Below are 25,590 nucleotides of genomic sequence, written 5' to 3'. Positions count from 1 at the left end.
ACTGTGAGGAGGAAGGTTTTGCTTAAGACCCAAAAATATGGCCCAATACTGTACAAAACAGAGGCAGTGAGACAGCCTCTGTCCTAGATGGCTAACCATGGACATAGGACAAGATGCACTGGAGATATGGAGTAGGGATTCATGTTATCTAGATAAAATCTTTGTCTGTAATAAATGAGGTTTGAGGTAAAAGGTTAAAATTGGGAGGCCTCTTCAGTATTTTTTTCCCCAGAGAAAAGCTGGGAATACAGGCGGTTTCTTAGCAATTTCAGAATATGCTTCACTTACTGCAATCTAGTAGAGGCACAGTAAAAATATTGTGTGTCTGCAGGTAAATAGAATCCTTGGCCTGAATTTGCCTATGTAAAATATTCTGAGCAAATTTTAAAGTTTGGTACAGCCCTATTTTAGCATGGCGTGAGTGGATGTGTGTGTAGGGGGATGTCATTTTAGCATTAATTCTATAGAAAACTTCTGAAGTAGGTAGAATTAAGGGGTTAACAGTGTCACTTTAAGAGAAGGTGGGGGGGAGAAATAGGGCAGCATACTGAAGGAATCTGTGCATTTCAGTCTAAACGACATAGAAGGATAATAGAAGCAAATAAAATTTGATTTTTAAGTGACAATAATTTGAGTACCTATATTGAAATAAAACACAATTTGTACAGTATAGTCTGATACCCTGCCTCTGTACTGTCAGTTAAATAATAGTGGTCTCTCTGCATAGTGTGTCCTTAATCCGAGTAATAAAGAGGGCTTTTTACCTTTCTCACTCATCATTATTTCTTTAACATCTTTTTCCTTTTCTGTCTTATAGGCTCCTGATGGCCACGTGTTCCTGGAAGCCTTTTCTCCCGTTTACAAATATGCACAGGATTTTCTGGTTGCTATTGCTGAACCTGTGTGCAGGCCAACCCATATACATGAATACAAACTCACTGCTTACTCGCTTTATGCTGCTGTCAGTGTTGGTTTACAAACAAGTGACATCACTGAATATTTACAAAAGCTGAGCAAGACTGGTGTCCCAGATGGAATAATTCAGTTTATCAAGGTAAGACCTTTCAGTGGAAGGTCATTCTCCTTTTCCTTTTTGTGTCTCTAGTACTCCTGTTCTCTTCAGTTTTCTCTGTTTCAGAATCCCGGGAAGCACGCTCTTCATTGTATCTTCCTTTACCTTTAGGGTAGTCTCAGAAACATTGCTTTCAGGCTGTGACAGATTGGAACTGAACATAAAAATTGCATATTTCTGATTGGTTTCTCCATGCAACATGTATGCACATGCTAAATATTGAAAACATCTCTTAAATAGCTTTGACCCACAGACAGAAAATTTCAAATACAGGTCTGATCCTATAACCCTTGTTCATGTTAATAATTTAACTGGCATCAGTAAGTGCTGCAGCATCTGGCCTCTAATCTGGAATCACCCCTGCTATAGGCATTAAAATGTCACACTATCAGAAGGTACAAACCTGCACTATTAAACAGTATCTGAGTTGCTTAAATTTTTTTTTTGCATTTAATATATAATTATTGAAGAATTGAGGTTACTCTATTAAAATCCAAGTCAGCAATGCCAAAGTCAAAGTTCCAACAGATATCTTATCACGTCTGTGTTGCACATCCTATATGATTTTTTTAATATATTTTATTATATAAACAGAAATATGGTAATCTACACATTTAACCATAAAAGCAGTATAGAAAATGCACTCTTAATCAGGAATCAAGAACTACTTTCTATTATTTTTGACAGAAATTATTCCATAGAACATACAAAGCTGTGCAATGTGGCAGAGTTAACATTGCTGTGGGAATCTTAATTTAACTGAGTAACCATAGCTTTGCATTAATGAAACATGTTGCCATTAATTTCCATTATTATACAATAGTATACATTGGCTGGAGGCAGTTCTTTGAAAAAGATGATGTAATTTCTTTTAAACCAAGAAAAGCACATGCTCCTTAGTGAGGACTATGTCTTTCAACCTTAGCTCTTAGTAGCAGAGACTTCTTTTTTTTTTGTTTTTGGACAGCACCTAACACAACAGAAACAACGAGAGTCCTGTAGCACCTTAGACTAACAAATTTCTGCGGGCATAAGCTTTTTTGGGCTGCAACCCACTTCGTCAGATGCCTGGCTACCCCTCTTGAATTTAACACAACAGAGTTGTCGTCATTGAATTGGGCTTCTAAGTGCAATGATTAGACAATAATAACTTTTGCAGGTAGTGCCAGGCAGCCGCTGTAAACGGTCCTGTTATCAGCAAATAGTCATAACCTGTCTGGGTCCTCAAGATCTCTATGGAGATGAATTGCAAGAGGGCAGAAGCTTGTGAAAGACATCATTGCGCGGCTCTAAAGACTTGTGAACAAGCTGTTATTTGGACAGATATTACCAAAGATTGTTGAAAATGGGACTGCTGTCCTGGAGTCTCTACCACTAGATAGTGGGATATATGAATTCCTCTCTCTTCTGTATCAAGGAGGGGAAATAGCTTAGGTTTTACAAAGTATCCAGTTCTTAACCATAACTAAGACAGTCTTTTTTACATAATCCATATTAGGGTGTGAAACCTCCTGAAGACCTCTTATCTTTGATACCCTCAGTTATTCAGCAGCTCCCAGCGATCCTGTGTACGTAGAGTTTAACTGATTTCAGTTCTCTTAATTTCCCACTTGTTCTGTCTCTTGTGGATCCTTTACTAGTCTTAGTGAACTGTTTTGGTCACACAGCAAAGGATATGTGTTTATGTATTTCTATATACACCCAAATGCATGTGCTGTCATTAAATCAGCTACTGCTTTATTATGCTGAATATGAATTACTTGTTCCTAATGGATGTTCTTCTCTGTTTGTAGCTGTGTACGGTCAGCTATGGAAAGGTAAAGCTAGTGCTGAAACACAACAGGTAAGCAGCTTTTTTTTTTTTTTTTTTTTTTTTTTTTTAAGGGAGTATCTATTTTTTGGAGTGCTTTAGTACAGTAATTATGACAGTTCTGAGTACACTCTAGTGGTGGTCATTGTGTTAGCATGTGTATGCTTGTTTTTTGTTTTGTTTTTTGTTTTTTTAGAAAGAGTCTTTAGACCAAAAACACTGATTTACCTTGATTGACTGGTCCAGCTGTGGTCTCAGACTGCTGAGTGAGAATGTTAGTTTTACAGTTCCTGTTTGAGTGTAATATATATTGGATAGCACAAGAACACATTTTTTGCGTGCTTGCAATCAGGATGGATTTATTTAAATCAAGGCCATTTAAAATCGCCAAGTGGAAAGTCTCAGTTGAAATAATCTATTTTAATCAGCTCTTCCATTTTTGATTTAATTCTTTGCTAAAGAAAGGTGCATCTCATTGATTGATGTAACCATTAAAATATGTTGATTTATAGTGAAATAGACCTTTTACACTATATTTGGAACATCCTTTTGCTATCTAGGAAGGTACACTATAACTATAATTGCTTAAATACATGCATATACAGTTTAATATTTTTAGATTCCTGTTAATTGTATATTTATTATGTTAGAAAATGGTGAATGATTTATTGCTTATTTACTAGTTAATTAACTTCTTGCTCATGATTTGTGTCAAGCTGTATTAGGGTGGTAACTGGAATTTAATTAAACACACAAAACAGCATATAAAATTTATTTTTATTAATCAAAACAACCTTAAATGTTTCGTATACATAAACTTATCTTATCAAAACATGTTCCCCATTTGCAACTAAATAATTTGTTAAATTGAGGGATTAACTGTAGTCAGTGAATTAAACTGATTATTTCAGGTCAGCCTGGAAAAATTTTCAAATATGCCTAAGGGAAAGTGACTGGAGTTTAAATTCCTACTTGCCTAAATCTCTTGAAGATTAGCCTCCTAAATTACTTAAAATGACCTATTGTACCATATTTATAAAATGTAACCTTAAAAGTTAGATTACTCCCCTCCGCCTTCCCCCAATTGTTTCTTTATATAGAAAAGCAGCCTTTAACACACAGTTTTTGATAGAGGTTCATGGATTCTGCATATTTTATTTAAATATTTTAGGCTTTAACGTAATTTGTATTCTTTTTGTTTTTAAAAAGAAACACTTATTATAATTTAAATAACAAACTCAAAAATATCATTGATTTTTATCCACCCTGTTTGCAGTGCTTTAGTACAATAGTCAGTTGCTTGATGTTAAATTAGGAACAGAGGCTAACTTCAGCATGGAACCAGGTGGTCCTTGGATTGACTTGTCATGCCTTCTGTGTAGGGTTAATGTATTAGGCAGTCTAAAAACATACTCCAGAACCAGTCCAAACATTTGTATAGTGCAAGTATTCTCACCAAAATTACAGAAACTGAGACACTTTAAAAATACTCTACAAAAATTCCCCAATGAATAGGGCTGCTTTCATTCATGTGTCTTAATAATATCCGAAGAAATGCTTCTCATCTAGCTTTCAAATTGCTTTACAAGAGAGCCCACTCACTATCAACAAGGTGGTATTACCTCTGCATACAGAACTGGTGAGCCATTACTGGAATATTCTATCGAACTGAGGTGTCCACAATTCAAAAAGGATGTTGAAAAATTGGAAAGGGTTCAGAAAAGAGCTACAAGAATGATTTTGAAAACATTCCTTACAGTTAAACTAAAGAAGCTCAGTCTATTTAGTTTATTCAAGAGACAGCTAAGGGGTGAGTTGATCACAGTCTACCAATACCTCCATGGGGAAAGAGAGATGGTAGCAGAGGACTGTATCTAGTAGACATAAGCATAATGAGGTCCAGTGGTTGGAGGCTGAAGTTAGACAAACCCAGACTAGAAATAAGGTATACATTTGTGATGGTAATTAACCATTTCAGTCATTTGAAGACTTCAGATCAAGACATCTTTCTAAAATGCTATAGAAGCATAGAATATTAGGGTTGGAAGGGTCCTCAAGAGGTCATCTAGTCCAACCTCCTGCTCAAAGCAGGACCAACCCCAACTAAATCATCCCAACCAGGGCTTTGTCAAGCCAGGCCTTAAAAACCAATAAGGATAGAGATTCCAATGTCTTCCTAGGTAACCCATTCCAGTGCTTCACCACCCTCCTAGTGAAAAACTTTTTCCTAATATCCAACCTAGACCTCCCCCCCTGCAGCTTGAGACCATTGCTCCTTGTTCTGTCATCTGCCAGCACTGAGAACAGCCTAGCGCCATCATCTTTGGAACCCCCCTTCAGGTAGTTGAAGGTTTATATCAAATCAACCCTCACTCTTCTCTTCTGCAGACTAAACAAGCCTGGTTCCTTCAGTCTCTCCTCATAAGTCCTGTGCTCCAGCCCCCTAATCATTTTTGTTGCCATCTGCTGGACTCTCTCCAATTTGTCCACATCCTTCCTGTAGTGGGGGCCCAAAACTGGATATAGTAATTCAGATGTGCCCTCAGAAAAGAAGTGAGCTTGATGCCACAGCATGTCAGTGGCTGAGCCAAGAAGGGAACCCAAAGCTCCTGATTCCCGGTGCCCTGCCCTTGTTGTGTCCCTTTTAACCTGCCTCTTTGGGTAAAACAGAGATACACCAATACTAGCAGACCTTTTATAGGACTTTCAGGAGGCCTCTCTGAACCACCTTCCACTTCTCCAGTTCAAACTTTTTTTGAGCTTCTCTGGACTCACATTTTAACCAGACTCTCCAATAAGCACCTTTATTGTCAAGCTTCAGGGGGAATAAACACTTCCAGGGCTTCCAGAACAAGGTGTTCATGGATTCTGCCTTATACTCAGGACTCAGGCAGCTCACGTGCACTCAGATTCCTTTCATAGCCCCAGCCCAATTAGGCTGCTTCCCTTTAGAGATAGTGGACAGTAAAGTGGGGAGATTTTCAGGGCTATCTAAATGGTGCTTTTGGAGTCTTTCCAGTCTAATTTTTTTAATGGATTATTCAGGTAAGGGAATGTTTAACAGCTTTGGCCTTGTTTACACTACAAAGTTTTGTTGATAAAAGTCCGCTTTCGTCAACAAAACAGTGTAGGTGTACACACTACAATGCTCCTCCCATCGACAAAACTCTGCTGCATTGCTGACAAAATAAAAACTACCTTAACGAGAGGTGTAGAGTTTTTTGTGGCAAAGTTAGTTTGCCAAATTGTCAGTGTAGACACTGAGCTTGATTATGTTGCCAGAAATGGCCCCCAGGAAGTGTCCCACAATACCCATCCTGACCTCTGTGGTCAGCAGTTTGAACTCCACTGCCCTGCACCCAGGTACACAGGCATTCACCCCTCTCCCTTGAAAGGCTCGGGAATTTTTGAAATTCCACTTCACGTTTGCTCGGTGTGGAGAGCTCACATTGCATCTTCCCAGCAGACCATGGCAGCTGCACACAGCAAATGCTCTCCCGCTTGGAGCACACCAGTGTTGTTGAATTGGCTGTGTCTGTGGGGAGAGGAGCCTATGCAGTCCCGGCTCCGCTTCAGCCGTAGGAACTGTGATACTTATGGTCCGTTTTCTTGTGACACATTGGATGAAGGCGACGAGTGGAACGTGCATCTGTGCCAGAAGACAAGGGAGTCAAAACTTCACTCTGCTGCACTGAAGACCTACTGCTGCCATAAGGAGCTGGGTGCCATCCTTGGCAGCACCCCCACCTCCACTGCCAAGAGCCCTGTGGATACTTTGGGGGGGGATGGAGGGACTGAAGATAGTCGCCAGCGGACTCAGCCCTGATGATGAAGTGGTGGATGAGAGTTGGAGGATGAGATGGGACAGGCAACAGGGTCGTCTGATACTATGTTGAGCCAGGACCTCTTCTCGACCCCGGATGGTTCGAGCCAGTCCCAGCACTCTGTCTCTGGCGCACATGGTGTGGGACAGAGGAATACTGGTAAGTGATCATTTTGAGTTGATATTGCTCAGTTACATGTGGTTGAACTGTCCTTTGCTTTGTTATATGCTAGAAGTGGGTTAAGAGATTAGCTGTGTTTGTGTCTGCTTCCCATTCCCCTGTGCAGCTATGCAGTGGGGCAGAGCAGTGTGTTAATGCACACCGAGATTTCACAGGAATCCTCCAGAGGTCTCTAGGAAATTTCCCTGAAGGTACTCACCAATTTTTCGCTGAAGGTTCCTTGGCAGAGCTGTTTTGTTCCTTCCCCCATTGTAGGAAACTTTCCTATGCCAATTGGCAATCACTTGTGCAGGGACCAAAGCAGCACACAAGCGAGCAGCATAGAGACCTAATCTGAAACTGCATGCAGGAGATGCATCCTTGCTTACCCTCAGGAGGGAAATATCAGCTTCAGTGACCCCAGTCTGTGGAGGATGGTGGAAGAATTTACAATATTGTCCCTAGTTGCTTGCAGTGATCCCTTTAAAAACCACCAAGACCCTTTTACTTATCTTGAGCCCACCCCCTTCTCCAGGCCAAACTCATAATGTTTAGGGCATTTGCCGAGCAGTGTGCTTGCCAAGGGACAGTGAGAAAGAGGTGTATTTTACTATTTTGATTTGATGCCGTGAATGCACTAACAATCATGCTTGTTTGTTTCATGTGTTTCTGTAGATGTAGCCTTCAGGGGATCCCCCTACACGCCAGCAGAATGCCTCTGCCAGATAAAGAAGCGACTGAGGAGAAGCAAGGAGGGCATGTTTCGGGAAGTGCTCTAATCCTCTCATGCCACAGAACAAGAACGCAGGGCATGGATAGAGACAGTTAATGAAAATTTAAAAATAGATTGGCAGGAGAGGAAGCAGGGCCAGGAGTGAATTTTAGTGGGCCAGGAATGGATGATAAAGTGATGGAGGAGCAAACAGAGAAGCTGAAGTCCCTAATGATGCTGCAGGCAAAAGAGATGTGTGCTCACCCTGCAGCCCATACAGAACTGCTTGCCATACATTCCCCAAACTCCTCCCACACATTCCTGGCATCTTCCCAGTCTGTCGCAGTACCCTGTTCACTCCACCCCTTTGAACAGCTTCCAAAATGATAGCTGGAGTTACACGCAACCGTGAGAACCTCCATCGGGAGGGTGCCCTTCAGCATTATCTCCCTTTCAACCAAGCATTTTCTGTGTGTTTTTTATTACTATTTAATAAAAACAAAAACATCTGTGAAAGATAATCTTTTTTTGTCTCCTACGCACAGTGGTTGCTTTTGGAATTAATACATAGTGGCAACTGGTGCATTTACACACTACAAATCACAATCAGGATCATCAATATTTTCATGCAAGGCAGCAAGTTAACAAAGCATGGCAGAATGTGTTATGGAAAGATACGTTACTTGTGCTCATTGTCAAAATGATGCCTGGAAGCCTCCCTGATTCGAATACCCCCCCTCTTTTGCCCCTCTAATAGCTGTGGTATCTGGCTGCTCAAAATCAGCTGCCAGGTGATCCGCCTCCATGCTCCATCCCTGAGGAAACTTTTCACCTTTAGCCTCACAAGTACTATGCAGCACACAGCAGGCTGCTATAGCCACAAGAATATTCTCTAGCCTGCCATGAAGGCAATGCCAGCAAGCTTTTAATCTTCCAAACACACATTAATTCTGCACCAGCTCAGCCTATTGTTGTAGCGCTCCTTGCTGCTGTCCAGGTTTCCCGTGTAAGGCTTTATGAACCCTGTGAGTAAGGGGTACGCTAGGTCTCCCACGATACTTATGAGCATTTCAATGTCTCCCATTGGAATCTTCTGGTCTGGCAGCGCTCACAGTGCTGGGGCAGGCTCCGCACACAGTTCCAGGAAGGTGGCTTTGTACATCCGGAAGTTCTGCAGCCGCTGCTCATCATCCCAGACCTGCATAACGATGCAATCCATCCACTCAGTTCTTGTTTCCTGAGCCCAATAGCGATGGTCTGCCATGTGCAGCTGCTTTGTGAATGCCAAAAGTAATTTGGTGGTGTTTCTTTCTTTGTATGGCACACAGGAGGCACTGTGGATTCATGTTCAGGTTTGGAGCTCATAATATACTGCATGATCAGCTGCGTTGTCTTCGTAACACTGACCACAACAGTAGAGAGCAGTGCAGGGTCCATCCTTTCAGGAACAGGTGGCAAGTGCACAGTAAACGAGGTGTTGAAAAATGGCACAAAATGTAGTTGGAAGCCCATGGAATGATGGGACAAAAAAAAGGCATACTGGGATGTTGAGCCCACACCCATCATGCATTGCAATCCACTCCGCCTTCCCACAACTCCCTGCTGCGGAAAGTGGCAAGTTGCTCAGTAGGATAGCTACCCTCAGTGCACTGCTCTCACTATCAATGCTAGAGCAACGACTCTGGGCGCGCTTCACTGACAGAAGGAACGTTCCGTGAACATGCACAAATGATGTTATAGCAGTTTATGAGTGTAATTTGTGTCTGTAGTGTAGACATAGCCTAAATTAAGTGTTTACTTGCTGTGAGGATATCTATTAAAAGTTCTGTGTAGTAGCAACAACTGTTTTAACCTTAACATACAAAAGTGATGACAAAGATGCTAGAACTTGAGCAACTTCATCTGAGTCAGGTAGAGAAACTTCAGTGCCAGTGTTCCTGGCGGGGTTCAGATAGATTCTCTGCTGATTGGTATAACTTGCTTTAAACTTGTTAGTAGCTGCTTGTACAATTCTTGGGTTTTTTTCCATTTAGATATTTTGTAGAAAGCACCCACCCTGAAGTCATCCAGCAGCTTCTGCAGGACCACGTCATCAGAGAGTGTCGGCTGCGAAATGCTGAAGGTGAAGAAACAGAACTCATCATGGAGACATTCACGAGTAAATCAGCAGTACGTTGGGATTGAGTATCCCCTTCTAAAACATTGGATTCCTCTTTATGAGGCTGTACATACTGTCGAATATCTGCAGTTGTGATTGTTGTGTGTTTTCTTCTGTTGTAAATGTTGTGAGTGCTCTGGGCTTTATTAATGAATCAGTGCTTAGCGAGAATCCCTAATGGAGTGTTAAATTCCTGTTTCAGATTTCCAAATCTAGTGAAGGAGGTCCTTCAACATCACAAGGGACAGATGCTCAGAATAAATCGGATGTTCCGACTGACTTATTTGAGTTTTATGAGCAGATGGACAAAGATGAGGAGGAGGAGGAAGAAACGCAGACTGTATCTTTTGAAGTCAAGCAGGTAAATATATGTTAACCCCTTAGCATCCATGGTCATGGTGAGTCCCACTGCAGGGAATCAAATGTGTGGTTGCTAAGTACCATATCGTTAGGGCTTTACCTAAGAGGGGACTTGGGGTGGGCCTCTGAGCCACAAAGATTTCTTTCCCTACCTCTGAAAGTCCCATATCACCGAATCTTCCTCTCCAGCATTGTGGGAGGGTTAAGACACTGCCCCTTCCCTGGCTGATGCATGAGTGATGTTGACAGGCTACAGGTTAATTGCTAGAGAATATGGGGATGCTCCCTTTCTGCAAGAATGAATTTACTTACCTCTGTGTTAGGTGCCTCATGTGGACTCTGTCATGCTGACCAAACATGAGTGAGATAATTACTTGAAAATATTGATATAGTCTGAAGGCAGACTGTAAATCACCTGGATGCTATGTGAAACTTCATATCTCCTTCCAGCCATCGCAGCTTCTGGCAACTGGAATTTACCTTATGTGTTTGATCTTGTGGACTGTTAGCTTTGGCTGAATAGTATAGGCTAATGTAGCTTGCATATGTCACCTCTATGTTTGGGGTGTTTGGTTAGATTTTATAGATTTTTTTTCTTTTGTGCTCAGTGTTGTAATTTCTGAGAATGTCACAAATACTAGTGAATTTGGCTATGATTTTCAGAGGAGCCTACAGAAGTTAAAAGTTCATAATAAATCGGAGTGGTGTGCTTAACTCTTTTGGGCACACTTGAAAATCCCAACCTCAGTCCTCAAAACATAGAGAAAATCTATAGGCTCTTCAGGTCATTTTTTCCATGTCTCAGATAGCAATTAAAAACAGCATGCTTTTGTGGTAGAATAACTGTTAGTGGGTAGTGAAGATTTCTCAGTTACCAGATATGTAACTTTTGTGGATCTTCAGTTACAAAACAGTGACCAGATATGCTGTATTTAGAATTTTTTGTGTTTGAAGAAGAGATTTGCTACTTCAAAATGTTGATTCGTCAATAGTCCCATAAAGGATGCTATTGAAGGCTTTTCACCCTCTGAGATTTGAATATCTCACTTTTTTCCATTTTTGTCAAACAATTTCCCCCTTTGTTTCTAATATTCTGTAGTACATACATTGTTCTTTTTGCTGCTTTGGTCACTAGCAAAGTTCTGGGAATAGGTTTTAACTCCTGCTGCCGCCGACCTAGCAAAGGGTGTAAAAGAACAATACACTTGCTTTTATACAGTAGTGTGTATAAACGGGCAATTTAAAAAAAATCTTCATCAGGTTCCAGAAATGTAGAATGTGCTGTTAGAAGCTTTGTTTCCTTTCTAGGAAATGATTGAAGAGCTTCAGAAGCGTTGCATCCATTTGGAGTATCCCTTGCTGGCAGAGTATGATTTCAGAAATGATTCTGTGAATCCTGACATTAATATAGACCTCAAGCCCACAGCTGTTCTCAGACCTTATCAGGAGAAAAGTCTAAGGAAGATGTTTGGGAATGGACGTGCTAGATCTGGTGTTATTGTCCTGCCATGTGGTAAGTAGCTGGATTTTGGCTGCGTGAAGCAAGACCTTACAGACAACTCAATGTCATTTATCTGTCTGTAGCATAATAATTTTTTAATGCTACATCTGATCAATTCCAGAGTTTCAGGGAATTTTGGTGAAAAATGAGGGGGAGGGTCGACGACGACAGACACAGAGCCCCTGACATCTCATTAGCTGCTAGGTCTTCAGATGTCTGTAGATCAAAGAGCCAGCTGCTGGCATCCATTAACACCTTCCAGCGTAACAATAATCCATCTCAGTTCTGCTGATTCTCCCAATAGAGTTTTAAAATGTTGATAAATCATTTAGTGTATTTCTCATATAGAAAGAAAAGAAATAAGAGTGATGGCAAGGTGGGAAACATAAGAATAGCCACACTGGGTCAGACCAATCATCCACCTAACCCAGTATCCTGTCTTCTGACAGTAGCCAATGCCATGTGCTTCCAAGGGAATGAACAGAACAGGACAATCATCAAGTGAGGCATTCCCTGCATCCACTCCCAGCTTCTGACAATCAGAGTCTAGAGACACCCTCCGCCCGAGCATGGGATTGCATCCCTGATCATCTTGGCTAATAGCCATTGATGGACCTATCCTCCATGAACTTATCTAATTCTTTTTAAAAAACCTGCTATAGTTTTGGCCTTCTTCATGTCCCCTGTCAATGAGTTCCGCAGGTTGACTGTGTTCTGTGTGAAGAAGTACTTCCTTTTGTTTGTTTTAAACCTGCTGCTTATTTATTTCGTCACATGCCCCCTGGTTCTTGTGAAATGGTATATAACAAAAAAAAAAACAAACCACTTTCTTGACACCATTCACAATTTTATAGACCTCTATCATATCCCCTCTTAGTCATCTCTTTTCCAAGCTGAAAAGTCCCAATAATTTTAATGTCTCCTCATACAGAAACTGTTCCTTATCCTTAATTGTTTTTGTTGCCCTTCTCTGTACCTTTTCCATTTCTAATGCATCTTTTTTGAGATAGCATGACCAGAATTGCACACCATATTCAAGCTGCGGGCGTGCCATGTGATGGCATTGTGATATTTTCTGTCGTCTTATCGATCCCTTTCCTAACGATTCTCAACATTCGGTTTGCTTTTTTCACTGCCGCTGCACATTGAGCGGATGTTTTTAGAGAACCATCCACAGTGACTCCAAGATCTTTCTTGAATAGTGACAGCTCATTTAGACCCCATTGTTTTGTATGCATAGGTGGGAATGTGTTTTTCAATATGCATTACTTTGCATTTATTAACATTGAATTTCATCTGCCATTTTGTTGGTCAGTCACCCAGTTTAATGAGATCCATTTGTAACTTCTCGCAGTCTGCTTTGGACTTAACTAATTGAGTAATTTTGTATCCTCTGCAAATTTTCCCCCTCACTGCTTACCCCTGTTTCCAGATGATTTATTAGTGTCTTGAACAGCACTGGTCTGGGGACATCGCTATTTACTTCTCTCCATTCTGAAAACTGACCATTTATTCCTATCCTGTGTATTCTGTCCTTTAACTAGTTATTAATCCATTGAAGTCTGAGGGTACATGGAGCCCCTGGCATGAGGGAGGTAGTGGGTAGGAAGCTTCAGGGAGTCTCTGAAATAGTGGGGAAGGGAGGGTGGCTGGCACAAAGGGAGTTTGTGGGGGGTATGGAATAGAGGAATGCTAGGAGCTGCTGTTGTATGCAATGGGCTCAGCCTACAGAAGCAACAAAAACCCTCTAGGTAAATAACAGCTTGCTGAAGCCACCTGGTCTAATCTAAGGGCTTGTCTAAACATTCAGCACTGTAGTGTTTTAGTGAAGACGCTACTACACTGATGAGAGAGTGTCTCCCATCACTATAATTATTCCATCTCCATGAGAGATTGTGGCTCTGTCAATAGCAGAAGCTCTCCCATCAACTTAGCAGTGTCTATACCAAGGGTTAGGTTGATATAACTGCATCGCTCAGGGGTGTCAATTTTTCACACCCCTGAGCAATGTAGTTATACCGATGTAAGTTTTTAGAGTAGACCTGGCCTAAGTTTTGGAGCAAAGAAACTATTTGCAGCAATATGAACTGCTTCCAAGAGAAAATTAATTGCAGTGATTTTTGCTGAGATTTTCCATAAGCATATGAGAAGCAGCAAACACAGATGTGTGGTTTCATATGCTAACATGTGAAGGCTGCTTCTTTTGTTAGCATAATCTGGAAACTGTGGTTACTAAGGAATTTTCCCTCCTTGAGTTACCCTACTGGGTAACCATTCCACAGTGGTTTTCCTCCCCTTCCCCTTTTTATCCAGGGAATGATGGGGTCTGTCTGTGCGGCTAATTATTAATGGAAGTTGCTTCCCTGCAGGTGCTGGCAAGTCGCTAGTTGGAGTTACAGCTGCGTGTACAGTCCGCAAGCGTTGCCTGGTACTTGGCAACTCTTCTGTCTCTGTGGAGCAGTGGAAAGCCCAATTCAAAATGTGGTCCACAATAGACGACAGCCAAATCTGTCGATTCACTTCAGATGCCAAGGACAAGCCTATCGGTTGCTCTGTTGCAATTAGCACCTACTCTATGTTGGGACACACGACTAAGAGGTCTTGGGAGGCAGAGAGAGTGATGGAATGGCTTAAAAGTCAAGAGTGGGGCCTTATGATACTTGATGAGGTGCATACCATACCTGGTAAGGAAGTAGTGTACAAATTCTTAAATATTCCCTCTCGCCATACACATTGTTAATGCTGTGTTATTGTTGACAGGCAGTTTTTTTGCTGGCTTTCTCATAATGTTGTTCTGGAGTTTTGGAATACATTCATAGCTTAATATTTGAACTTAAAACATGTAAACAATCATGCTCTGGTACAAGTTTTTGCAGTACTACAGTATTTATATAAAGACTGCTTTCCAGAGACCTCTTAAATCGTTAGGGTACACGTGTTACTGTTCTTAATACCAGTGGGAAATCATTATAGTAATGTTAGCATTTTTTTCCTAATTACAATAAGTGTTATCTCTAGAGACATGGCCCAGAGAACTGGTTGGTCACATGATGCAGGCTTCTTTGTCTGAAGCTGCTAAACTTCACTAAAAATACCTAAAATACACTTAATACTCATTTACTTTTCATGTAATGGTTGCTAAAGTTGCCGCATGGATGTTACATCAACACAAGTGGAAAAGGAGTTGGCCTGCATTCTCTTAAGTGTGAGAGGAGGAGTCATAATACAATCTCTTGAGACGTGGTCACTATGAATAAGTTAGAGATCCCTTCGTCCACATATGTATTTTACAGGGAGGAAATATATCTATGCTAATTTGTTCCTGAAGTAATTGTTGATAGTTGAAATAGGTGTGTTGACTTCCAAATAGGGTTATATGTTGTTGGAAGCAAAAAGTGGAGCATTACATTTTACAGGCAATAATGTTGGTTAGAAATGCCATGCCATACCATACAATCCAGGTCTCTGACTGCTATTTCTTTACTGTAATGGTTTGGATGTAATTTTTAAGTATTAACAAAATTGGTAAAATAAGGAAATAGCCATTGCTGAATGCTGATTGGCAGCAACTTTAACAAAGCTATATGCTGCTGCCTCAGTTTTCTTACCATCATGCCTTCTTAGACTTGGTCATAAAAAATAAGGTAGAAGGCCTACTTTATACTACTAGATAGATGATGGGAGCGCTAGAAATGCATTAGGAAGCGATACCTGAGAGAGCCATTGAACTCCAATGGACCGATAGCAGAACCATTGTATTCTAATCCTGGCTCTGAAATGCTGTTTGTCCTAGATCAAGTCACTTAACACCTCTGTATCTGTTTTTTTCCCCATCTGTTAAATGGGGATAGTGATGCTGGCAATCCAGGTGCCAGCTCATGTCATGACCCCTAGACCTCACTGAACACTGAAAAATGCATAGCTGGCTCACCCATGTGTTAGTGTTGTTAAAATAGCTATTAGATTTATGGAAATGTGTTTAGTGTTTAGATTTTGTGAAATGCTAGTGAATTGCTGCATGCATTAACCTCACTTCTTGTATTGGAATCCCCATGTTACAAAGCAAACGCTTAAATATTACCTTATAACTATAGAAGTGTTTGCTATGAAACTGGAAACCCCCACAGTCAGGAGAGAAACATTACCAAGTGTGAAATTCTCCTTTTACCCCAAGAGGTGTTATCTTCTGTCCAACAAAAGAAGGCCTAGAGACACCAGACGAACATGAGTGGACAAAAGACTTTGTTGATTCTTCCCCCCCCACACCCATGAAAAGGGGATGCACTCAAACCCGCGTCCCATCGCAGTTTGAACTCTGGGGGAAGAGAATAAAAATCCCTGACCAGAAGGATCTGTATCGCTGTGCTGCTTGGAATTTGGAGAGGGCCATATTTCTAAGCATAAGCAAAGGATCTCCAAGCTGCTTCTCTTGGGTTAGCCCTAAAGGACGTATAGAGCTGACACATTACAGTAGCACCATTACTTTTTGAAACCTGAGACTGAGAGCATGTCTACACTACAGTTATGTTGACATCCAGCCGCTGCCGTAATTAAGTCAGTCAGGTGTGTCCACACCATGCTCACTGTGTCAGTGGAGTGTGTTCTCCCTAGCAGTAATGCACAGAGCAGTGCACTGTGGCTAGCTATCCCATAGTGCGACTAGGCATGGGTTTTGGGAAGGGCTTGCAAAGCCTCATGGGACCAAAACATTGTCTCAGGATGGAACGGGAACATGGCTTCGGCCTCCAATGATGCAGTTTCCTCCCTCCCTCCCTCCCCTGATATTAATGGCAAACAACCAGTACTTTTTGTGCCTTTTTTTTTCAAAAGTCTGGCTTAGCCGCGGGTACACTGTAGCCCCAGAAGCATGGACCCTCTCGCTGTTAGCATTACAAACATCTCGCGCCTTATCCTGCAGTATTCCCAGAGCTGTGACAGGAGCCACCGCATGGAACATTGTGATGTCATTCAAGCAGCCCTTAGAATGAATGCAAGCCATAGAATGAAACAATTCCTGCTGCAACCGAACATGGTGGAGTGCCATTTCTGGTCCTGGGAAACGAGCGCTGGCTGGTGGGATCGCATAGCTGTGCAGCTGTCGGATGATGAGCAGTGGCATTAAGCCACTCTCCAGGAGCTTTGTGCAGAGCTTTCCCCAGCCTTCACATGCGGCAACACGAAAATGAGACCTGCCCTGACAGTGGAGAGGCGAGTGGTGATTGCTCTGTGGAAGTTTGCAGCACCAGACTGCTACCGTTCAGTGTGGGTCTAGTGCAAGGTTTAAGATTGCTATTTAAAAAACACTCCCCTTATTACACTCAAATGCAAACCAGATTATAATTCGAATCCCTAGCTATTCAGTGAACCAGTTTGCCGTTCCAGTCGTGGAGAGCATGGGCGATGGGACTTGTGCTGCAACTTGTGGAAAACCCGTGTCTGGAGCACATGTGGGCAGGTGGACAATGCTTCCTCACCCCAAGCAACATGGACATTGCTTTGCGACCAGGGACCAGCGTTAAGCCTCCCTAATTGCTGTCTTTTTCCAAGGCAGCTCGGGGCAGTGTGCGGCCACGAGAAAACACATGATGATGCCCACCCATCCCTTCCCTTAATTCTGGTGGTGGCAGTCTTCCTGGACTGGCTGATTCTGAGGTCAACCCCTATCCCTGCCAGCCAAACCACTGGCATGTTTGAGAAACTGGTTGAAGGACCCGGAAATCATCCTGGGTGGGGAATCACATGCTATGTTGTTTGCAGTTTGAGCACTTGTAATGAAAACTTCCACCGTCTCTCCTAGGTGACTCTATGTGATATTAGTCTCTTGAGGGTAATAGAAGAGGCAAGGGAGCAAATGCTGCAAGCGTCTGGATACAGACCTGGTCCTTATGCTGCTATGCTGCATTCTGTGCTGATGCCAGGAGAATTAATACCGGATTGGCATGGGAAAATGTCCTATTGTGGTTGAAGAAATAAGGCAACTCTCCCCAGAAACTTTCTGCGAAGGATTGCAGAGTACCGCCATGAAAGTTTCCTGGAGATCTCTGTGGAGGATTCCCAGGCCATCCCTATGCAAATAAACAGTCTTTTCCAGGGGACACTCTCTGGGTAGCTGGAGCAGCCCCTGGGAAGCAGATACATATTGTACCTCACTTTTTCTTCATGTAACACATGAAATATAAGAGCATGTAACCCCTATAGTTTGATTGGCATTGCATACTCACCAGAGATGCCTTCCCCAGCATCATACTCAGCCACCATGCTGTCCTGCGACTGGCTGGACTACTCCAGGGTTAAAAATAGTTCCAGGCCTCAAGGAGAATGGATCCCCCACTCGCCTGTCTCCCATTCTGCTCCTGCTCCTCTGCTTCATCCAGAATGTCTTCCTTGTTGTTGCCTGAGGTAGGAGGTATCCACACTGCGTTTGGGGGCAGTGGTGGGGTCACCGCTGAGAATTGCATGCAGTTCACTGTAGAAGTGACATGTCTGTGGTACAGAACCAAAATGACTGGTTGCCTTGTCTTCTGGTACGCCTGCTGAAGTTCTTTGATTTTTGTGTGGCACTGCTGAATGTCCATTCTCCCCCATTCCCCACGCGATCTTTTTGCAAATGTCGACGTTTCTTTGGCTGGATCGGAGCTGTGCCTGCACAGACTCTTCTCCTCACAGACCGATGAGATTCATCACCTCCTGTGTGCTCCAGGCTGATGTGCGTTTGGGACATTGAGTCACCATGATCAGCTGTACTGGCGAGCTCTCCATGCTGACAGGAAATAGGAATTCAGAATTTTCTAGGCCTCTAACAAGGAAAGGACTGTTTCCTGTGTACCTAGCTGCTGTTCAGCGGAGTTGAAAACAATCTAGAGTGGTCACAGCAGAGCATTGTGGGACACCACCTGGAGGCCAATTCAGTCGACTTCCACAACGTTGTATCTACACTGCCTCTCTATCAACCCATCAGCATCCATTAAAGTGTTACGCCTCTCGCAGAGGTGGAGTGATTAAGTTGACATTACAGGGGAGCTAGGTCAGCAGAAGGGACCTGGTAGTATAGCCGCACACGTTATTTGGTTGACTCAAGTGTGTGTAGTGTAAACCAGGCCTGAAACTCATTTGTGTGTATGTTTACCAACTTTAAGCTTATAAATAACTTTCATTTCTTAGTTAATGAAACGTTAGTTAATTTAATAAAGGATTGGATACTAGCGTTGTCTTTGAGAAATCTCAAGTACAATTGACTGGGGGTTAAGTGACTGGTCCTTTTGAGACTGGGAGTAACCTGAACATTGTTGTGATTTTTGTTGTAGGATCATCTATCACAAAGGCAGGCTTGCCTGGGTGCCCAGATAGACTGGGGTGCCCAAGGGGACTGTCTGTGACTCCATGTTAAGGCTCTTATAGTGCTTGAGGAGTTCGCAGTTGATACTGGTGAAATCTAATTATTGAACACACATCCAGTTTGGTGTTAGTGCCTTGGTGTGTAACCGTCTGAGGTTGGCACCCATATTTGTGAACCATTCCGGGCAACCTGACATGGATAATACGGGAGTCTGAGGATTAGTTAAGGTTTGTTCAGTGCTTTAGAGATGTACAATGCAGCAAAAGTTCTTAAGTATGTCAAAAGCTGCAACCAACCTAGAGTTTGGTTTTAATGTAGAAGTAGGTATTAAATCATTTAGATTAGAATCATGTCTGAAATGGGTCAATATTTGCTTAAGCATTTATGCCATGCTCATCTCTGGTGTGCAGCTATGCATCATGGCTTTTTATAAGATCTGCTCACGTGCAGTGTGTTTCTTTTTAATCCATTTGTGAACTCTAAAGGAAATCTCACCTTGTGTTTCCTAGCCAAAATGTTCAGACGTGTGCTCACCATTGTGCAAGCTCACTGCAAACTGGGACTGACTGCAACTCTTGTCAGAGAAGATGACAAAATTGTCGACTTGAATTTCCTGATTGGACCTAAACTCTATGAAGCCAACTGGATGGAGCTGCAGAACAGTGGCTACATTGCTAAAGTCCAGTGTGCTGAGGTGATGCTCTGCTTTTTACTACCACAAGTATAGTTCACTGCGCTACCGACTATATTCGCTAGCAGCCAACACTGTCTTATCCCATTTATGTTTAATTGGGGCAACATTGAGATACTGTGTAATTCAGGCAAGACTGTGGGTAATCAGTATAAATCCATGGTAACTCCTGTACTGTGGCTCTGTCATTGCATGCTAATATGGTATCTGCACATGCATCAGCTGAGAGACTAATGCTGACTGCAGGTACTGTAATGCTTGGCTGGCTGTCTGTAGCCCCATCCTCAGACATGCACGCACTGGTTTCCATACTAGTGTAGTGCCATGATCATAGATCCTGCGGTCAGAAGGGATCATTATGATCATCTAGTTTGTTCTGCATAATAAACCATAGAATGCCATCTAGTATCAAGCCCAGTAATTTGTAGTGGAGTTACATCCTATATTGTAGAAAAGCACCCAATTGTGATTTACGTACTTTCGAATGGCTGAGAACCTACTGCAGCCCTTGGGAAAGCACTTCCAGTGGTTAATTATTCTGACTGTTAAAAAGTGTGTGCCTTATTTCATGTACAAACTTGTGTGGCTGCAAATTCCAGCCACTGGTTCTTGTTAGGCATATTTCAAAGGTGTATATATATGTGTGATCTGCTCTGCTGGTCACTCAATTGGAGGGACACAAGGATTAGTGTTATAGATTTTCCCTTCTCAGGAACCATAGTTGTCTCTCACCTTTTTAAGCACTCAAGCTTTTGAGGATATAATTGATATAAAGTCAAGCAATCCTTGTATAGGAATAGAGTTCAGTCTGAATGGTGGATGTGAGATGGAATCCTTCTCTAGTTCTCCTTTTGCTGTTCCATTTGGGATCTCTGTACAGGGAGTGGCTGGAAGGTGAGGGGTTATCTCAAAATGGATCACCGCCAAAGGCGCAAACTTAGAGGCTTTACTCCTGCTTTGGTGTTGCCTTCTGCTATCAATCGTGTTACTGTCTTAAGTGCAAGATGGGGAGGACTAGTGACCATGGCTTTACAGTTGATTGCTGCCACTCCACTGCCATCAAGAGTGAGTTCAGTCTTCTTATGGACAAATTGGTTTTCCTTAAAACAAAATAAATAAATAAGTAAATCCCCAAGCAGGTTGAATTTCCGACCTCTCAGCTATAACAGTGCACCTACCCTTGGTTCTGTGGCGCTTCCCCTAATCTTGTCCCTTCAGTGGAGCTATTGGGAGGACTGCTGTCATGGTAAATGAACATGCATATACATTGCAGCACTGGAGCTGCAGTATTAAAGGGATAACAACTTGAAAATTTCATCCTCTCTTTGTATCCATTTAATTACAGGTAATGCCCAAGATTACCAAAAAATTGTGTTTTGGGTTTTTTTCAGTTTTACACCACATTTGTCAGCATTTCCCCTGTTGCCTTCCCCTGCAGAATGAGTCATTTTTTTCCTTGCTAATAAGAACTTTATAAACCTCAAGTCTCATAAAAATGACTTTTTTTTTTTTTTTTAAGGCTGTACTATGTGAACTATATGAACTATTTTAAAGGCCGTACTATGTGAACTACTAGAATGTCTGGAAATTGATCAAGTTAAAACAAAAAAAACCAATCCTGGCAAACAATGTTGCTTTAACTATGATAGACACTTCAGGCAATTCCATTTCAGGAGTATAGTTTCCTCCTATTGTCATAGCACAGAGAACATTCCCTGTTGTGAACTTTTTTTAGTGACTTGTAGCTTTGTGTGAGTTCATGTTCTTTAAGTGAATGTGTTAGATTTTTTGGCATTTAATTTAGAATCTACCTTATTTCAGCAAACAACCAAAAATGGGAATGGTAGTTGCTGGGAAGTAATGAACATTTCTTACAGGTATGAACTTTACTCGAGTTCATGTAGCATGTCATTTCATAGCTTGCCTTGTCTATCCTGGCCTGAGAAAGCCACCTGGTTGCTCCTGGAGCCAGATCTTCCATGTGGCAGTAGAGGGCAGTGCTACCCAGTGATGAGGCAGATGGTATTCAGTGCATATATCATTTGCTCATTCACTGCTTCAATATAAACTGAGTTACAGAATATCAAGTTGTATCAGTATAGCTGCAGCATGTTAAGGTAAATGCTAAGTAGTAGCTCCCTTTAATATTTTCACTGTTTCCAGAGGTTTCTGATTTGCAATAAACTAGCTTTACTCTTGGAAGAATGTGTAAGTTAATAAACAGGAAAGGTCCTGTGTACTGTGTGGCAGTAATTCTTAAATCCTGTGGTTTAAGTTAGTCTGTGTTGTCAAGAAATATCCATTATTTCCATCTTCCTCTTACTCCCCTAGCAAAACTCACACATCTGCTGATCCTCGTAGAAGATAGTCACTGATGTAAAATTTCTTACCCCTTTCATGTAGGGGATGTGCAGGAAGTCTGAAACCTACTCCAGAATAGTTCCATTGTTACACTCTAGCCTGGTAGGAAAGGAAACTTCCTCTAAACCAGAGGTCCCCAAACTGTGGGATGCACCCCGGAGAAACGTTCAGAGGGCAGGGCCAAGGCCAATGCTTATGGGGGTGGGAGGGAGCACCACCCAGCCATGCTTTGTCCCCAGTTCTGCTCCAGCCCCACTCCCAGCTGCAACCCTGGTCCCTGGCCGTGGCCTTGACCATGGCCTGGCTACAGCTCCACTCCCGTTCCCAGCCACAGACCCAACCCTAGATGTGGCCCCCACCTCAGGCCCTGACTGCGGCCTTGCTCCGGGCCCAGGCTCCCAACTGCGGGTGGGAGAGGGAGAGGGTACAGACAGCAGTAAGGGGGGCACGAGGTGAAAAGCTTGGGGATCACTACTCTAAACCCATTGTATAGCCCACTTGTTAAATATGTGCACTGAAGACAGGATTTGAGCCAAAGACAATAGTTGTTTCCTCTAAGAAAGCAGTAATTATTCAATAGGGTCTCCTATATTGTTTCCATACCATGGTGCAAATGTTCATTTAAACAAATGACACCCCAGACTACTGAATAGATTTGTTCTTAAACTTGCTTTACTAAACAACAATTATGACATAAGCTTGCATTTACAAGTATAGTTGTTATATGTTCTTAGCTTTGATTTGCAAGTGTTCTGTTCTTATGTGCTTGAATACTATAATGATGAGTATGTATATAAAATAGAAAAAAAAAAAGGGGTCTCAGTAAATATAAAATCATGCAATGCTAGAAAAATGTCTAAACTATGGAAAAAATGGAATTTGGCATGCACGTTTAAAAAAGCAGATTGGTGAGTTGCTACGCTTATACACTAATGAAGACTAAATGTCTCTTTCAGCTGATAGTGATTTAAGATATTGGGCAAGAGGTGATTTCAGCTAATAGTTTTCTTTTGGATTTCCAACCATCTTTATATCAAGATTGGATGTCTAAAATATAGCTTCTACTTCAACCAGAAGTTATGGGCTTGTTGCAGGAATTATTGGGTGAAATTCTCTGGACTGTGTTATGCAGGAAGTCAGACTAGATGATTATAATGGTACCTTCTGGCCATAAATTCTACGAATATCTCTTTTCTGCTACAGATGGAATCTCATTATGGATTACTGTGTATAATTTGTTTTTTCAAAAATTCTAGGTTTGGTGCCCAATGTCTCCAGAGTTTTACAGAGAATATGTAGCTATCAAAACAAAGAAGCGGATATTGCTCTACACTATGAACCCAAATAAATTCAGAGCCTGCCAGTTCCTGATTAAGTTTCATGAGCGAAGGAATGACAAGATCATTGTATTTGCTGACAACGTGTTTGCACTGAAGGAGTATGCAATCAGACTGGGGAAGTAAGTATTAGTGAATGAATGTCCCCCTTTTCCCTACTGGAAAACTAATATGTTTCACAAATTTCAGTTACTTAAGGCATTTTTATAATAAACGTAAAACTTAATAAAGATAGGAAACACTGAAGAGCATTTCAGGTAAATTTCAATGTATATTACAATGTTTTTTCCCAAGTGTGACATTCTAAGGTAAACTGAGTGTTTTTTGTAGTTGCTACAGAGGAATTTTAAACCAAGACGTATGCAGAGAGATAATAGTCACAGTAAAAAGACCTGAAGATAAAAGCACTGTAGGCAAGTGACTAAATAAGGGTTATTTGGATGGTCAACTAGTCTGTTACATGCATAGATAGTCTTCCTGTCAACCGTATGACGTGAGAAGGAAATTTTGGACCAAGGAGCCCCACGATCTTTCAGGATCCACAGAAAGCCACAGCCTTCCCTACTTTCTGTCCCCTTCCAGGCCTGTACCAATTTTGTCTGTCTTAAACTAAGATTTTTAAGCACTTTGGGGCAAGAGCTCTTACTATATGTCTGTACAGTGCCTAGTACATCAGGCGTCCAGGCACTACTGTAATACAATTAATAAACAACATCATAGCTTCTGTAGGAGCTCCTCTGCTGCTTTTGAATTGCTCTTTGCGGTAGGGTTCAATTGCAAAAGCAGAGGGCAAGTAAATGTTAAGGGTTAGCATCAAAGTACTTGTAGCATTGATGAGGGAATAGTAAAGGAGACTGGCTCTTCCCTGGCTGATACTCATCGAAAGGCTTCCCAGGCAGCCTGTGGAGAAGCCAGCCTTACTCAATCATGAGTCAAAATCATTGCTTTTCTGTTCCCCTCTGTTGGCAGAAAGGCGAGGAGCATTAGCCCTGTAAACTTTTTCAGCTGTCCAGGAGTTTCCAACAGTACTTCTGACAAAAACCAAATTCCCATATCTCTTGCCAAAATTTGTGATGAATTTTGAATGGCAAGGCAATAGCCGTTCTATACCAGCTCCCTGTCACGTCAAACAATGAGCAGGGCTAACGGTGCTGGATGACGTCCAGATTCTGAACTCGTGGTCTCCTTCATCCTTATTCTTAAATCTGTCTGGACAGAGATTAGCTAGAATGATGCTTCTGGAATGTTATTAATCGTGCTCAGTGGCCCATATGCGATAATGAATCAAATGAATCTTTGAGTAAAGAAAAAAAAAGAGAGATGGGTGGCAGGGGGGGTCCATGTAGCTTACTGACTGGTGAAGCTGTTTGAGAAGCATTGTAAGAAAAGCTACTGGAGGTTTTTGGCAGAGCTGTTAAGCTGGGGAGGGGAGGTTTGGAGTTTTTTTGTAATTTTTTTTTTAAGTGAAATGTCTATCTTCCAAATTGCTCTCTTCATATCAGGTATGGAACCTGAGGTTACACAGCTGTCAGTACCACAAAGAAGGAAGAATTGCAGTGCTAGGCAGGCATGGGGGGTTGGTATGGGGCAGAAAAAGCGGAGTTTCTTGAAGCTCATGTAAAGTGCTGAAATTAGGGCTCTTTCCTAAGAGTAGTTTGAGCTGATCTTGGTACCTTGACCATCATTCTGTGTGTCATCCAGAGCTGGTATAGTTTGTATGGTAGCCATTCTTTGCTTACAGCCATAGTGCTTATCAATACATCTAAACCATTGCTTTATAGAAGCCACATCCAGCCGTCCTGGGTTTGATAGATTATGATGACACATGTATTGATCCTTGAGGCTCAGTATCTTCCCAGGGGTTGAAGGGAGGATTAGTTTTCAAGTTGTTAGATGTTTTGTGTTTATTCAGGGTGGGGGGGGAAGTGTTGTAACTTACTCATCACTATAAACCCAGCTGAAAGGAGTGTAAATGTCCACCAGTTTTAGGTCATCCCATTTTATTGGTTTAACTAATGGGCAAATGCTTGACAACCTCTCTCCATACGGCCTTGGGAAGCAGCACCTGATGGACATATGAGGTTCTCACAAGTTTTTAATTTAGTTCTGTCAACAGCGGGCTGTTTTGTGTGTGAATTTTGTTTGGGACTACTATCACCTTCACGTGAAATGAAATTATAAATCAAGGTTTAAAATAGAAGCAATGGCAGGCTGTTAACTATAGCAGCATTACAGAGTGTCACTAACTGTACAATAACTGTTGTTTCAA

General features: G+C 41.9%; 1 protein-coding gene across 1 annotated transcript in view; it reads left to right on the top strand.

The window, feature by feature from the left end:
- Nucleotides 1–25,590, top strand: part of ERCC3 (ERCC excision repair 3, TFIIH core complex helicase subunit) — a 48,047-nt gene that overhangs the window by 3,000 nt on the left and 19,457 nt on the right. The window contains exons 3-10 of the mRNA XM_067570103.1: nt 818–1,054; nt 2,866–2,915; nt 9,611–9,746; nt 9,938–10,096; nt 11,404–11,608; nt 13,966–14,280; nt 19,442–19,626; nt 23,241–23,443. Of these exons, the coding sequence (XP_067426204.1) occupies nt 818–1,054; nt 2,866–2,915; nt 9,611–9,746; nt 9,938–10,096; nt 11,404–11,608; nt 13,966–14,280; nt 19,442–19,626; nt 23,241–23,443 (1,490 nt within the window). The remainder of the gene's footprint in view (nt 1–817; nt 1,055–2,865; nt 2,916–9,610; nt 9,747–9,937; nt 10,097–11,403; nt 11,609–13,965; nt 14,281–19,441; nt 19,627–23,240; nt 23,444–25,590) is intronic.

This window comes from Emydura macquarii, unplaced genomic scaffold (genome assembly GCF_026122565.2).
Source record: "Emydura macquarii macquarii isolate MOO-44397 ecotype Brisbane River unplaced genomic scaffold, CSIRO-AGI_Emac_v2 contig_2988, whole genome shotgun sequence".
NCBI lineage: Eukaryota > Metazoa > Chordata > Testudines > Chelidae > Emydura > Emydura macquarii.
Note: the sequence above shows the minus strand (reverse complement) of the source record. Positions and strands in the feature narration are given on the sequence as shown.